At 50.2% G+C, this 15,722-nt stretch overlaps 1 protein-coding gene across 1 annotated transcript in view; it reads left to right on the top strand.

Moving 5' to 3' along the window:
- Positions 1–11,126: 11,126 nt before the first annotated feature.
- QTGAL (queuosine-tRNA galactosyltransferase) overlaps positions 11,127–15,722 on the top strand; it is a 253,960-nt gene continuing 249,364 nt past the window's right edge. The window contains exons 1-3 of the mRNA XM_077166314.1: positions 11,127–11,259; positions 13,521–13,637; positions 13,735–13,834. Coding sequence (XP_077022429.1) covers positions 11,203–11,259; positions 13,521–13,637; positions 13,735–13,834 — 274 coding nt within the window. The 5' untranslated portion in view covers positions 11,127–11,202. The remainder of the gene's footprint in view (positions 11,260–13,520; positions 13,638–13,734; positions 13,835–15,722) is intronic.

Genomic DNA, 15,722 nt, shown 5'->3' with positions numbered 1-15,722 from the left:
CGGCTGCAGTGGCTCTGCTTCACCTTCGATTTCCAGCGTGATGTCTGGCCTGAGGGGTGGGACTCTATTTAAAGCTCATTTTGAAAGAAGAAATTGCAAGGTGGGGGGAGGGGCTGGGTTGTGTGTTTTTACTTTCTGCCGCCTAGGTGTGGCCTAGAAGGCCTGAGCCCTGGGCCCACGCTGGGGCTGGGGCTGGAGAGAGGGAGAGGCTGCGTCCGGAGAGGGCAGAGCTGCTTGGGCCTGGCACTCGCCCCTGCATGGCCAGTCTCCTTTCCCGGACCTCACGGTCTCCTCCTGACGCTTCCTCAGGGGCCTGTGGCCACAGCCCTGTAGCTGTGGTCCCCCTGAGCCCCCCAGTGAGGCTCCTCTAAGTCCTCCTGTACCTGCAGCCCCCACAGCCCTTACCCACCAACGAGGCCATCGTGCAGCGCCTGGGACACTGGGCATGGGGCCCCGGGAGGCCAGAGGCCAAGCTTCCATCCTCAGAGAGGGCCCCGGGCAGATGCCAGCCCTGACCCTAACCTGTCCTTGCAGGTAGCAAGGGGTGCCAGGCACCTTTGCCTCAGCAGAGGGTTTCAACTCGCGTGGACATCTGCCCGGAAGCCTCTAGAATGCTGAGTGCTCCTGCGAGCTTCAAGGGGAGGGGGCGGTCTGCCTGCGTCCCTGCACACGTGCCCTCCAGAACCCCAGGGAGGGTTGGGGTGGGCGCACGGGCTGCTTCTGCTGACAAACCTTCCCGCTCTCCCTTGCTTTGGTCGGGTTTCTCCTCCCTCCTACAGGCTCACGTGAGATGTGAGCTAAGGCTCATGAGAAGCTTGGGCTGTTTTCTGAAAATCTTGGTTTTGCATAAACTGCAAGGATATTCTCCTAAAGAAGGTGGAAGTAGGGGGGTCCACCACACTCCCGAGAAGCAGATGGGGCAAACAGTGGGGTCCCATCCCGGGGTGCACTCCCGGGACGCATGAGACTTTCTGAAGCCCTTTCCCTGAGCTAAACCTCCCAGGTTTCCTATCCTTTCCCAAAATGTCCAAACAGGAAGGACTAAACCTCAAAAGACAGGAATAAGTGTAGAAGCCTCTCGCCCAGAGGCGGCAGCTCAGCCACCGTGCACAGCCCATCCCACCCCGCCCCCGGGCTGGAGGCCGCAAGCTCCCCGTTCCTTGCTCCTTTTAGCTCTGACCCAAGTTGACCTAACCTCACCCCACCTCATTCCCCAAGGACTAAAGCTAAGAAGGATCCAACGCCCTACACACGACTGCCTGCCTGGCAAAGCGGTGAGACACAACGTACAGCAAGTGGAAGAGGGAATGAGGGTGGCCAGACATGCTCAAGGGGTGACCAGGAGCAGCTCCTCGCCCCCGGCATCGGGCGTGGAGGGCATGAGCCACGGCGCTTTGGGGCTCACAGGGCCCCTGAAAGAAAATGAGCCCACCCCTGGGAGAAGCGCGGGATTCCCGGAGACCCCCACCCTGGCCAGCGGGACCCCAGCTGGGGAGGGAAGGTTCGGCAGCTTTTATGATGTCTCTCGATTAAAACGGCTGAAAGAAGCCACAGCCTGCAGTGCTGCACGGCAGCCGGCTCAGTTCCTCCCCTCCATGGCCCCGCAGGGTGCAGTCCCATACACCCCATTTTACAGAGGGAACAGGCTCAGAGAGGCTCTGCCACCCCCCAACACGAGAACGTGGGGAGCTGGGTGCAAACACAGAAGGCTCTGATGGCGCGAAAGGGACAGGTCTGGTTCGGGTCTCAGTGTGGGTGCAGGGGACTGATTGGTGGGCTGTGGTCCGGGGGGGGGGGGGGGGCGGGCCGGAGGTCCGGGGACGGGCCGGAGGTCTGGGGAACAGGCTGGAGGTCTGCGGACAGGCTGGAGGCCTGGGGAACAGGCCGGAGGTCTGGGGGACTGGCTGGAGGTCTGGGGGAACAGGCTGGAGGTCGGAACTTGGAGGTCTGGGGGAACAGGCTGGAGGTCGGAACTCAGAGTTTAGAGGGTGAGCTCCAGATTAACCAGGACTGCACATGCATGGAGGAACTGGTTAACACTGACACCCGGTCTCAAGGCACCCTCACCTGGAGAGTCTGAGGTCCCCTCTGTCCAGTGGCCTTTCTCCGTGGGCTGGCCACCAAGGGGGGCCTCACGTGCACCTGCGCTGCCAGACATCAGGGGTGGGACATAGGCAGCCCCCCTCCAGCTGCCTCCCCCATGGGGCTTCCAGCCTCAGAGGCCAGCACACCGGTGTTTGCACTCTTTAGGGTGCAGTTTCTGTAAGTTCCAGTCTGCAGGTGAGGAAACAGGGGTGAAGAGAGGCCGAGGCTGGTCCGAAGTCCCCTAGAGCGCGATATGTGAGCCGGGATCTGTGCCCGCCTGCATCGGCCCCCGAGGCCTCTCTCCCGCGTCACCTTGGGTCCCCTGGCTCTCCAGTGTGCCTGGATCCTGCACAGCTGGGGCACGTGGTTGCAAACGCGGCTGCCCCACCTTCCCGCGGCTGTGCGCTGCTTCCTCTGGCTCCACACAGCCGCTGGAGACCCCATGCATCTTCCTCCCCGCGCCCTTTGCCAGTTGCAGGGACTTAGCAGCCGGCCAGAACCCAGACCCGGGTGCCCCCAGGGCCTGCTCATCCGTGCCCCTGATGGAAAGACCCGGTTCCAGGGTCTCAGCACACTGGTACGTCTTCTGGAGAGCGCACTGGCTTCCCTGGCAGCTCTGTTGGGGGGGCTCGGGAGCCCCCGAGGTGCCCAGGTCAGGTGGTGGCTTGAGAGTTGTTGGATCGCTGGTTGGAACACAAATCCGGGGACTGTGACAAGCTGGCAGGATCACAGCATTGAAGGACAAACACTTCTTTCTTCCAAAGTCGGGTAACATTCCAGCCATGCTGGTTGTTGGTTTTTATTCTTCTTTGTCGTTAGTTCGCGAAGCACGCCGGTAATGCTCGGCGGGCACAGAGAGGCGCAGGGACATTGTGCCTGTCCTCAAAAGACATACCCTAAACTATTCGTGTACTTGAGGGTTTAAATCCAAATGCGTTCCTGTTTGCACAGACTAGTAAAACCTCAAAACACCAGGCGGCCAAGGCCAAGAGCACACTCCATGGGGAAGGTGGGGTGTCCCCGCAGGGGCAGCTAAGGTGATGCCCACGGGTGTGCCAAGGGCAGAGGGGCCACTTCAGTCACGTCCGGGGAGCAGCCTCCATCAGACATGGCTCCCACCAGAGTCCCACGGCCGCTTCCCGTCACCAGGGAGGGGCCGGAAAACCAGGTACTCGTGCAAAACCCTCTGCAGCCCTAACAAGCCTGGGGGAGGCCGGTGTGCCCTGCGTGGGGCAGCGTGGCCACAGCCAAGGGCCAGGGCTCTCACTGTCTGGGACTCTGATTCCTGGACTCGCAATCCATACTGACCATAGGAACCTAATCACCCAAACCAGCAGTCAACTTTAGACCTGGTATTTGGCAATTTTTATGCCCATAGTGTGAAACTAGATTAAATAACACTTTGAAAAACTTACTTATTTTCATTATATAAATAGTCTGTAAATAGATAAATGTGCTGGAATAGTCTTATTTTCTAGATCTGGTCCCATGGCACCTTTGCCCCCTCCCTCCCCCTTTTCCTTCCCTCCCCCTTTTCCCTCCCTCCCTCCTTTTCCTTCTCTCTTTCCCTCCCTCCTCCTTTCCTTTCATGACTGAGCTCCTCCTCTGTGCCATGCGCTCTCAGGCACTGCTTGCTGGGCTGGGAATGGAAGGGTTATCCAGGCCAAGACAGACATCCTGTGATGCTCAGATGCTCTGTGACACCACGTGTGTATCTAGTTGTTCCTTGAATGCTTCTTGTACGAGCAGCTCATCGCTGCCCGCAGGGGGCCCAGTGAGTGGGTGTAGGTTCTGGCTTCAGGTTAGCAGTGTCATGCTGGGTTTTAATGAGACAGCATTTGTCAAGTGCCTGACTTACTTAGTGAGAATCTCTTTCTCTTTCCAGAATTCCCGGTAACCTCGCCATCTTTGGACAACTCAGAACGGCAGGGCAGTGACTCCTACTCTTTATTTACTCAGCAAACCTTTACTGAGGTTCCTTGGGGCCTCGACTCTGCGTACTGGCCAAGCAGGATGCCCCGCCCCCTTCCATGAGCCCCCTCATCTCTCCCCCAGCTCGCTCGTCCAGGCCAGACATGGCCCCTCCAATACCCCCTTAGCCAGCTGGGAGCTGCCGGGACTCTTTGGGCTTGGCTCACGCTGTTTCTAGACTTGGGGTATTTGACCTGCCTTCCTTGTCAAGACAACTTCTGCTTTTCCTTCTGCTTTTGGTGCAAATGCTCCAGCCTCAGGGAAGCTCCTGGTGCCAGGCAGGCATTTTGGGTCTTAAGCAACGGGGAAGCCCCTCCAAGCAGCATTGCAGTCAAGGGCATGCTGGCTTACAGACCTGCAGCCTAGAGGCCCACTCCAAAGGGTCACCCTCCCCAGAATCTGCCTGGGACCCCTAGAAGCTCCCCCCACACCGAGGCAAGCAGGAGTGCCACTTCCGGGAGCTCCTGAGCTACACTGGGGGCTCCCCTCCCAAAGGCCCTGTCCTTGAACCCTAACCCCACCCAGCTCAGGGCCCTCCCTAATGGAGGAGGGTGGATCCTGAGCAGGATCTGCTTCTGGGGTCTCCGAGGGATGGGTCACTCCCCCAGAGAGGGTGGCTGGGGTGCGGGCAGGGCTGGGCAGTGCATTGCCTTGTAGGGGAACACCTTGTAATGTGTTAGCTGGGACTGGGGGCCTGCCTGAGCACTCCCGGGCTCCTTGAGGAGGCAGTGCCCTGGGAGGGAGGAGGGCAGGGTGGCCCCAGCTCCTGCCAGGTCTCCTCGCTGTTTCACACCCATGGGACTGTCGAACCTGCTGGGTTCAGGGTGGGGTGTGGCATGCGCTGTACGTCAGGGCCTTACTGGAGCACTGGGATGCACGACAGTGCTGCCAGGTAGCAATGACATCTCCTGAGCAGGTTCTGAGTTCTAGGAATGAGAGCGGCTGAAAAGTGGGATTCATAAGGCACTAGCCACACTGGCCCCAGCCGGCTTGTCCCTGCTCTTTTTAAAGGCAGAGGTGCAGACTGCCAGGAAGATGACCAATTAGAGTAGTGTGGGATTAGCCCTGCTCCATGGAAAGGTTAGAGAGGGGACAGGAGGGCGACTGAGGCAGCGATTTGGGAGTGCAGCTGCCCGGGGAGAGCCTTCGGCACCACATGCGGCAGCCCTTGTTGCAGAGGCCGAGGCAGAGAGCTGGAGCCTGGCATGGAGCTGCAGAGACGCAGAGCCCACAGGGGTGCACAGACTGGAGTACAGGATTAGGAAGTAAGCCAGGCCGCGTTCCTTGGGTGTGCTACCCCCACCAGTGCAGCCCCATGACCGGCGACTCACCCCCACACCCCACACACCTGAACCCCATCACCCGCTCCCATTCCCCGGGCTCCAGACACCCCCACCCCATAAGCCCCAGTTCACGTCCCTGCCCCACCCCCCACCCCAAGCGCAGCCCAGCCCACCTCTCCTGCACCCCTCCCAAGCACTACCTCCCCCTCTGTTCCCTGCAGGCTGTTGCCAGTGCATAAAGGCTATGGGCACTAACCAGGCTACCCCCACCCCCCTGCCCATAGTATTGCACAGCCACACCCCGCCCTGGGCATCTGTTTATGGCACTCCCAGGCTCACACATGTGCACGGGCCCCCACTCACATCATTCAGCTCTGGGAACCACACTTTATAGCAGTCCTAGAACTGCACATGTGCACAGCCCTCAGCCTCACTTCCCAGCTCTGAGAAAGTACCACCCTGCACAGCTGGGTCACATCTACCCCCAGTCCAGGAAGGCATAATGCTGACCTGCTGTCATAGTTCTATACATGCACACAAAGGGCCTCGTGCCTTAGACCAGTGCACACCAGGGTTCCACCCCTGAGACTGGTGCACCCACACAGCTACATCCTCCCTGGCTGCTCGGCGCCCACATTCACAAGCATCAGCGTAACATCCCCAACCTGTGCCCATACCTGCCCTGAAACACATCACCACACTGAGTGCTCCACCCCGTGCCTTGCTCTCCCACTGTACAACCATTCCTCAAACATGAGGCCTTAGACTACTGAAAGAAATCAACTCCCAAAGTAAATCAGTCAAGATATTTACATGCCACACAGACAGCAGATCATTAAGCATATCACAATGCCCAATGACCAAATTAAAACATTAGAGACACAAACGTTGGAACAACTAATCAAAGATGTTCATACAACTCTACTTAATAAAATAAGTGGAATAGCAAATGACTTAAAGGAGATCAAGAAGACAGTAGAAGAGCACAAAGAGGAATTTGAAAGAATAAATAGAAAAATAGCAGAAATCACAGAGATTAAAGACTCTGTTGACCAAATGAAAAACATACTGGAGGCACACAACACCAGATTTGAAGAGAGAGAAGAAAGAAGAAATGATATAGAGGACAGAATAATTGACGTCAAAGACTCAAAACAGCAAATGGCAAAAAGGATAGAAAAAATTGAACAGGAACTCAGGGAAATGATAGACAAAAGAAAGCATACAAATATAAGAATCATTGGTGTCCCAGAAAGAGAAGAGAGGAGTAAAGGCGTAGGAAGGGTAGTTGAGGATATAATGGGGGAAACTTCTCAACCCTCACAAAAGACATAAATATACAAGTCAAAGAAGCCCAATGAAGTTCAAACAGAATAAATACAAATAGGCCTTCCCCAAAGCACATACTAATTAATCTCTCAAATGTTGAAAAGCAGCAGAAAATCCTGAAAGCAGCAAGAGAAAAACAATCTACTATATACAAGAGAAATCAAATAAGACTGAGCTCAGATTATTCAACTAGCACCCTGGAGGGTAGAAGGCAGTGGTATGATACATTCAAGATCCTGAAAGAGATATGATGGTGGAATCAAGAAATGCCTTTTCAGTAATAACTTTGAATGTTAATGGACTAAACTTACCAATTAAAAGGTACAGAGTGACAGAATGGATTAAGAAACATAATCCAGTTATATGCTGTTTACAAGAGACTCATCTTAGACAGAAGGATACAAATAGACTGAAAGTGAAAGGATGGAAAAAGATTTTCCACACAAGTTGTAACCAAAAGAAAGCAGTAATAGTTATACTAATATCAGGCAAAATAGGCTTTAAATGTAAAGACATCATAAAAGACAAAGAAGAACACTATATACTAATTAAAGGATCAGTTCACCAAGAAGATATAACAATCATAAATGTTTATGCTCCCAATCAAGGAGCTCCAAAGTACATGAGACAGACATTGGTGAAACTGAAGGGAGTGATAGATGTTTCAACAATAATAGTAGCAGGCTTCAATATACCACTCTCCTCTATAGATAGAACCACCAGACAGAAAAGCAACAAGGAAACAGAGAAGTTAAATAACTTGATAAATGAATTAGACTTAACAGACACGTATAGGTCATTGCACCCCAAAACAGAAGGTTATACATTCTTCTCTAGTGCTCAGGAAACATTCTCCAGGATAGAGCATATGCTGGGGCACAAAACAGGTCTCTATAAATTTAAAAATATTGAAATCATTCAAAGCACTTTCTCTATTCACAATGGGATGAAGCTGGATCTCAAAAACCACCAAAGAACAAGAACATTCACAAATATATGGAGATTAAATAACACACTCTTAAACAACCAGTGGGTCAAAGAAGAAATTGCTAGAGAAATCAGTAGCTATTTGGAGATGAATGGAAATGAGAATACAACTTATCAGAACTTATGGGATGCAGCAAAGGCTGTGCTGAGAGGAAAATTTATTGCCTTAAATGCCTATATTAAAAAACAAGAAAGAGCAAAAATCAAGGACTTAACGGCAAACCTGGAGGACCCCGAGAAAGAACATCCACCTAACCCCAAAGCAAATAGGAGAAGAGAAATAACAAAGATTAAAGCAGAAATAAATGAATGGGATAACAAAAGAACAATAGGAAAAATCAATAAAACTGAAAGTTGGTTGTTTGAGAAAATCAATAAAATTGATGGGCCACTAGCAAGACTGACAAAGAAAAAAAGAGAGGTGCGAATAAACAAAATCAGAAATGAAAAGGGGTGCATTACCACAGACCCTGAAGAAATAAAAGAAATAATAAGATACCCAGAAGAACTGAAAGTAATACAGACATTTGCATACTGATGTTCAGAGCAGCATTATTCACAATCGCCAAAAGATGGAAACAAACCGAATGCCCATCAACAGATGAGTGGATCAGCAAAATGTGATATAAACATGCGACGGACTCTGTATAAATGCCCCGCATATGTGAAGAAAAAAAAAAAACATGCGATGGAATATTATGCAGCAGTAATACAAAATGACGTCCTGACGCACATGACAAGATGAGTGAGTCTTGAGAACATAATGCTGAGTGAAGTTAGCCAGACACAAAAGAATAGATAATGTATGATTCCACTTTTATAACCAGCATAAAGGTATAATCAGAGGCTTATAATATAGAATATAGGGGACTTAGAGATACACAGACGCTAGAGATGGATGAGCTGTTAGCTAATGAGTTTGAACTCCATGTAAGGGAATAGATAGGAGCGAAGGTGATTCTCTAGTGGGTCTAGAAGTAATATTACCATATTGAAGATGAACAAGATTGAAAGGGGTTATATAGAACTACGTGTTCCACTGATTAACACTAGAAATATGAATGAGCTCCCATAGGAATTACTTCAAAGTTATGATTCTTGTATAAAGAGTGTTTAAGTCCAGGGTAAAGGGGGACAACTGCTCCCTCTAGCCTCCTATATTCTGGAGAGATAGAAGGAAAAATATGAGAGGATCGCATGGCAGCCCATGACTGTCCTCTAACCATTTTTTGAAGAGTGCTTTGAAAACTATTGCTTTTTTATTTCTTTGCTTTGTACATATGTTATACTATACAATAAAAAAAAGTTAAAAAAAAAAAAGGCAGGGGTGCCCCTCCTTCAGGAGTCACTCAGCAGCCTGGCCTTTATGCAGCTGAGCCGAGGACAACTTAGTACTGTGTCCTGGGACTGCGGCCGGTCCCCACACTTGGCCCTGCCGCCCGCATGGGCTGTGCTCGAGCAGCGTGCTCCCCTCCCACCTACATGGTGCAAGGCAGCGGGAGAGGGGTATGCAGGCTGCCTGAGGACAAGGGCCATTGAACTCCACCGAGTCACCAAATGCCTCATGTAAACAATTAAAAATAGGAAAAAGAAGCTCACTGGGTGAGACAAAGCCGGGGAGTTCTGTGCCCTGCCCCCTTCCACTCATCAGGCCCCGGGGCCTGGAACCTTAGGCCACGACCTTTGGTCGTAGAATTCCACCCAGACAGAACCACACACTTCGGAAGTACCTGTTGGCACTTGGAAGGTATACAGAAAGCAGGTCCTAACCACATTTTTATTATGGAGAAGACGATGAAAAGCAAATTCCTGCAATGGAGACGCGAGCAGCCAATTGAGCTCTGGACACAGTCAGAGTGGAAACCCAGGGGCCATCTGTCACCTGGCGCCTCTCCTCCTACTGGATACTGTGCCTGCCCCAGCTCCAAAGCCTGTCCAGCCATTCCAGTAGCACCAATGCTACTTCTTACCGACTTGTCTAAAATGAAACTATTCCAAGGAAAATGTTAGGCTCTTGAAAATCAGTTCTCAGACTGTTTTCGTCAGACTATACCCATCCAACCTGAATGGGTCCAACTTGTACAACAGGCTCTGCGAACATGGGTGCAACTCAAGGGAAAATTACATTAAAAGCAATCTTGTCTGGGACACGATTGTATGACTATAGAGCTTTTATGGTGTGTCTGTGTGATTGTGAAAACCTTGTGTCTGACGCTCCCTTTAACCAGTGCATGGACAGATGAGTAAAGAATAAGGGCAATAAATAAATAAATAATAGAGGGGATAAGGGGTGTGGAATGTTCCGGGTGTTCTTTTACATTTTAATTTCTATTCTTATATGTATTTTTGAGGGGGTAATGAAAATGTTCAAAAATTGATTGTGGTGATAATTCACAACTATACGATGGCACTGAACCATTGATTGTACACTTTGGATGATTATAGGGTATGTGAATATCTCCTAATAACATTGCATTCAAAAAAGTAATGCCTAAAAGATTTAAAACGAAAGTTTGACTCGTCAAACATGTAGACTGATTTGCATTTAACCCTGGTTTTGGACAGCCGAGGATCTGTCATGCAAGGGATGGTTATGGACTCGCTCATTAACTCAGAACACAGCGGAGCTAAGCCCTCGGCCCGGGAGACCCGGCACTGGCGTTCAGGAGGAAGCCCCGCTGGGAATCGGCGCCAGGTGGCACGGAGGTGTGGAGGGCATCAGCCATTGCTTTTCCTTCCAGGGAAGGGGGCCTGGCAGGTGTTTTTAAGTAGGGCCACTGCTCAGGCTCCTTGCGGAGGCAGAACTGAGGCCCAAGTCAGTGGGCTCAGCGGGAGCAAGGGTGGGGGGACATAGGGTGGGCACGGGGGGGGGGGGGCACAGGCGTGTCCCGACTAGGGGATAGCGTGGGGGATGGGGGTAGGCGTCCCGACTACGGGATGGCCGGGGCGGGGGGTAACGTTGGGATGGCATGGGGGGCACGGGGGTCCGACGTGGAGCGCGGGCCTCTTCTCCTGCCTGAACTCGAGGGGCCGCGCGGGCTCTCCTGCAACCTCAGGTCAAATGCTGCATCCTGAGCACTCCGCCTTTCCCTGTCTTTGGTCTTTCTGAAGGGGGTCTAAGTCATGACCACCCACTGCCACGGAAGAGCTTTCATGATCTTGGCTTCTGCAGTGGACTCCGTGGTCAGCTGTCAATTGGCTGGGGGAGGGCAGCGGGAACAGCCGGGTCAGAAGAGGATGCAGAGAAGCAACCCGGACCTGGCGCGGCCCCGCCCCCACCCCATCCTCCAGCCGCGCCCCGTCCCGGTCCTCCAGCCACGCCCCCCGCGCCGCCACTCTAGGCCGCCCCTTTCCGCTCCCTAGGGTCATCCGCCCCGCCCCCCTGGGATCGACGTAGCTCCGCACCAATCGGAGGTGCCGGCGCACGCGCCGCAGGCGGAGGCGGAGCTGGACGCGCAGAGCCGGGCGCCTCCGCGGGCGGGGGAGCTGCGGGCTGGAGCGGTGTCTGAGTGGGTGTGGGCGGGAGCGTCCGCAGAGCCCGCGGGCCATGCAGGTCACTCGCGACCCCGCCGCGCCCCCTCAGGGCGGTCGCCGGGCCCAGGTGGTAGGTGCCCGGGCGCGGGGAGGAGCCACGGGGGTGTCCCGCTTCCCTCCTCCCCTCTCCTCTCCCTCCCACTCCGCTTCTCTCCTTCCCTGCCTCCTCTCTCCTGTCCTCCACCGGCTCCCCTTTTCCCTCCCCTCCTCCCCTCTCCCACCCCGCGCTCCTCCCTCCTCGTCTCTTCCCTCTTTAACCTTCGCGCCTCCATCCCCACCTCCTCTCCGCCTGCCCCCTCCCCCTCCCCCTCTTCCTCCCTCCCATCCCCACCCTTCCCTCTTCACCTCTTTTCCTTTCTCTCCCTCTCCCCCCCCCCGCTGTCCTCCCTTCCTCTCCTTTCCCTCCCCTTCTGCTCTCACCTCTCCATCTATTTTCCCTTCTACCTCTCCTCCCCCTACCCTCTCCTACCCCTCCCCCTCCCCCCTCCCCCTACCTCTCTCCCCCTCCCCTCTTCCCCCTCCTTTCCCCCCTTTCCCCCTCCCCTCCCCTCCTCACAGCCCCCTCTCCCCCCTCTCCCGTCTCCCCTCTCCCCCTCCCCTCCTCACACCCCCCTCTCCCCCCTCTCCTGTCTCCCCTCTCCCCCTCCCCTCCTCACACCCCCCTCTCCCCCCTCACACCCCCCTCTCCCCCCTCTCCTGTCTCCCCTCTCCCCTTCCCCTCCTCACACCCCCCTCTCCCCCTTCCCTCCCCCCCCCATTCTCTCCCAGCACAGCCTCAGCTTCTCAGATGCTGGTTTCCGAGGGTCTCCACGGTAACCAACGTTTAAGCACCTGTGAAAAATAAAGTTTTAAGTGGGAGGATTCTTGTGGTTGTCAGAGGTGCGGTCAGATGCGCTTGGGGCTAGCCTCCGGCTGCCGCCTGGGCTGTCTTCTCCTTGCTTGGCCGGTGCACCTTCCCCCTGGGCCCGAGGGAGGTGGTGTGGGAGGACAGCGCTGGCCTGGGGAGGGGTGGCGGCAGCCAGGCCGTGGCCGCTTGTGTAGTGACCAGTTAATGCTAATTCTGTTACTTCCTAGTGGGAGTAGCCCGGAAGGCTCGGCACCCACAGCCTGTGTTTGGTTTGCATGCCCATTTCACTGACAGTGAAAGGGACAAAGGTGGACCAAAGCCCAGCTTTCACAGAGAGCAGCACGGAAAATTTTGTACTACAGATCTTTAGGGACAGTGAAAGCATTCTTTCTCTCTTTAAAAAGTGATTTTTAATTTGCTAATTTAAATGAAGCATGGAACTGCTGTTAGGGGTAAAATGATACCACTGTTGAATCAGATTCCTCAAAGTGAGGTTTCACTCGCAGGGAACGTGAGTGATGACGTTTCCCTACACCCATGACGCTCTTCATAAACATTTGAATTTAGTATTTTAAAGATTATATACACACACTCTCACCAGGCTGTCCCAGTTTTTGTTTTCTTGTTTAGGTATGTGTCCATTTTTCTTTGTGAGGATATAAACCCAAGAGTGAGGACTATGGTTTTTATCTTTTGGGTATTTTTTCTATATTGCTTACTATATTAATGTATAACATTAAGTTGTTTTGTTGGTAGGTTCTTGCAGTCGGGTTTCCCTGGCTTCAGTTCATGCTGCTTTAGAAATGGTGTTATTTGATGGCCTCTGTGAGCAAAGGATAAGTGGAAGGCCAAGCCAGCTCTAAACTAACAGGAAGAACAAAGGAAAAGAGAAATGAACTTCACATGTACCGTTTGTCCAGCTTCGTTCTTTGAATAACCCTCACCCCCACCCCCAGTTCTTTGTTAAAGCGCTGTGTTAGAAGGATACTCAAAAGGATTTATTTGTTGCAGTTTCCCTAAAATCATGGTTAACTGAAAATGCTCATCACCCAAGAAAAGGACCATTCAGTTATTTTCATGAGTGGTTAGAAGAGACACAGATGCTTTTCCACCCAAAATGAAGATGTTTATAACTAGTGATTGGAAAAACACGTGTATTTACTATTGAATTGAGTAAAAAATTTGATGCCTTTCAGATGTTTTTTTCCTTTCAAAAGCATCAGAAAGGCTAATTCAGAGAAATGTAAGACTATCAATCTTATGGAGCAAAAGAATGTTAAGAGCTTGGAGAGACAGCGTAGATGCCTTTTGTTTGTCAGGCATAGCCCTTTCCTGGAAGCCTGATTCTGTGTTATTCTGTAAATCAGCGTTGTCCTCTGGAAACGAGTATTGTGCCGATGGTAATGGGGAAGTAAATTAGAGCAGGGAAAAGGGAATTTCGTTTTCACACTTCTATTTGTTAATCCCTTTCTTTTGAATTCCAGTCCATTATCCTCCCAGTCTACAATGCTGAATGTTGGTTGGATGAGTGCTTGGAGTCTGTTTTGCAGCAGGACTTTGATGGAACCATGGAGCTCTCTGTTTTTAATGACGCCAGTAAGGTATTCATGAATTTCCTGTTGCTTTAACCCCAGTATAATTCCGGTTAGACTGTTCCAAAGTCAGCTTCCCAAACTGCCAATGTCATCGTGCTTTCAGGACAAGTCCATGTCTGTCATTGAGAAATGGAAAGTGACGTTAGAAGAGTCCGGTATCTTTGTGGTGATTGGGGGTCACGATTCTCCTTCTCCCCGAGGAGGTGGGTAAGCATGTTGAGTTTACTCTTCAATTGTAATTAATGCTTTTTTTTTTTTTTTTATTAATTTGTGAACCTACATAGTTTCAGGTTGTTCAAATCCTGATGAAAAGTATTCTGAGAAATAATTAAGTCTATCACTGATTCAGAACCTACTAGACCTAAATTTTTTATTCCTGAGTAAGGATTTGTATAAGACAACTATTCATTCTTTACTTATTCAGTCTGACAAAAAGCCCCTGGGTGTTTTTATCTTTAGTCTGGTTAAGCGTTATTGGTTAGCTCTGATTGTTAAAATTCTCTCCTTGAGACATTACTTTTTTTTTGGTCCAATTTTTGTTGATTTTTCTTTAAGAACCAACTTTTGGTGATGTTTTTTCTGCCTTCTGTTTCCACTCTGATCTTTAGTATATCATTTTACCATAGATATATGTATTTATTTCTGGATGCTCAGTTCTATTCCATCACTCTGTATGTCTGTCCTTATGCTAGTATCACAGTGTTTTTGTTTCTGTATTGTAGTAAGTATAGAATGTGGAAAATGTGAGTTCTCCAACTTTGTTCTTCTTTTCAGTATTGATTTGGCTATTTGAGATCACTTGCAATTCCATATGAATTTGTGGATCAACTATTTTATTTTTTCTACAAAAAATGCTGTTGAATCTTTAGATCAGCTTAGGGAGTATTGTCATCTTAACAATATTAAGTCTTCCAATACATGAACATGGGATACCTTTCCATATATTTAGATATTCTTTAATTTCTTTCATCATTGAATTGTAGTTTTTAATGTATAAGTCTTGGAACTCCTTGGTTAAATTAATCCCTAAGTACTTTATTATTTTTGATGCTATTATAAATGGAATTGTTATCTTAATTTTCTTTTTGGATAGTTCATTGCTAATATATAGAAATAAAATATATTTTTTGCATTGATGTATCCACAACTTTGCTAAATTTGTTTTTTTGTTGTTGTTGTTGTTGTTCTAATAGTTTTTTTGTGTTTGAGGGGGGGTGGAATCATTAGGATTTTCTATATATAAAGTCATGTCATCTGTTCGTGGAGATAGTTTTATTTCTTCCTTTCCAATTTGGATGCCATTCTATTTGCTAGCTGCCGGAATGCAATATACCAGAAATGGAATAACTTTTAAAAAGGGGAATTTAATAGGTTGCTAATTTACAGTTCTAAGGCCAAGAAAATGTCTCCGTTAAAGCAAATCTATAGAAATGTCCAATCTAAGGCATCCAGGGAAAGATACCTTGGTTCAAGAAGGCTAACGAAGTTCAGGGTCTCTCACTCATAAGTGAGAAGGCACATGGAAAACACAGTCAGGATTTCTCCCTCATCTGAAAGGGCACATGGTGAACATGGCATCATCTGCTAGCTTTCTCTCCTGGCTTCCTGTTTCATGAAGCTACCCAGGAGGCATTTTCCTTCTTTATCTCCAAAGGTCACAGGCTGCTTCTCGTGGTTATGTTGTTCTGCTCTGCTCTCTCTCTGAATCTCCTATTCTCCAAGATATTTTCTCTTTTATAGGACTTCAGAAGCTAATCAAGACCCACCCAAATGGGTGGAGACATGTCGTCACCTAATCCAGTTTAACAGCCACTCTCGATTACATCACATCTCCAGGGAGATGATCTAATTACAGTTTCAAACATGCAGTACTGAATAGGGATTAGAAGAAAGGGCTGCCTTTACAAAATGGGATTAAGATTAAAACATGGCTTTTCTAGGGGACATACATCCTTTCAAACCAGCACAGATGCCTTATTATTTTTTTCTTACCTAATTGCTCAGACTAGAACTTCTAATACAATGTTGATTAGAATTGGCAAAACTGGGCATCCTTGTCTTATTCCTGAATTTAGGGTTTCCCCTTTCAGT

Source organism: Tamandua tetradactyla, chromosome 6 (assembly GCF_023851605.1).
Source record: "Tamandua tetradactyla isolate mTamTet1 chromosome 6, mTamTet1.pri, whole genome shotgun sequence".
In the NCBI taxonomy this organism is placed as follows: domain Eukaryota; kingdom Metazoa; phylum Chordata; class Mammalia; order Pilosa; family Myrmecophagidae; genus Tamandua; species Tamandua tetradactyla.
Note: the sequence above shows the minus strand (reverse complement) of the source record. Positions and strands in the feature narration are given on the sequence as shown.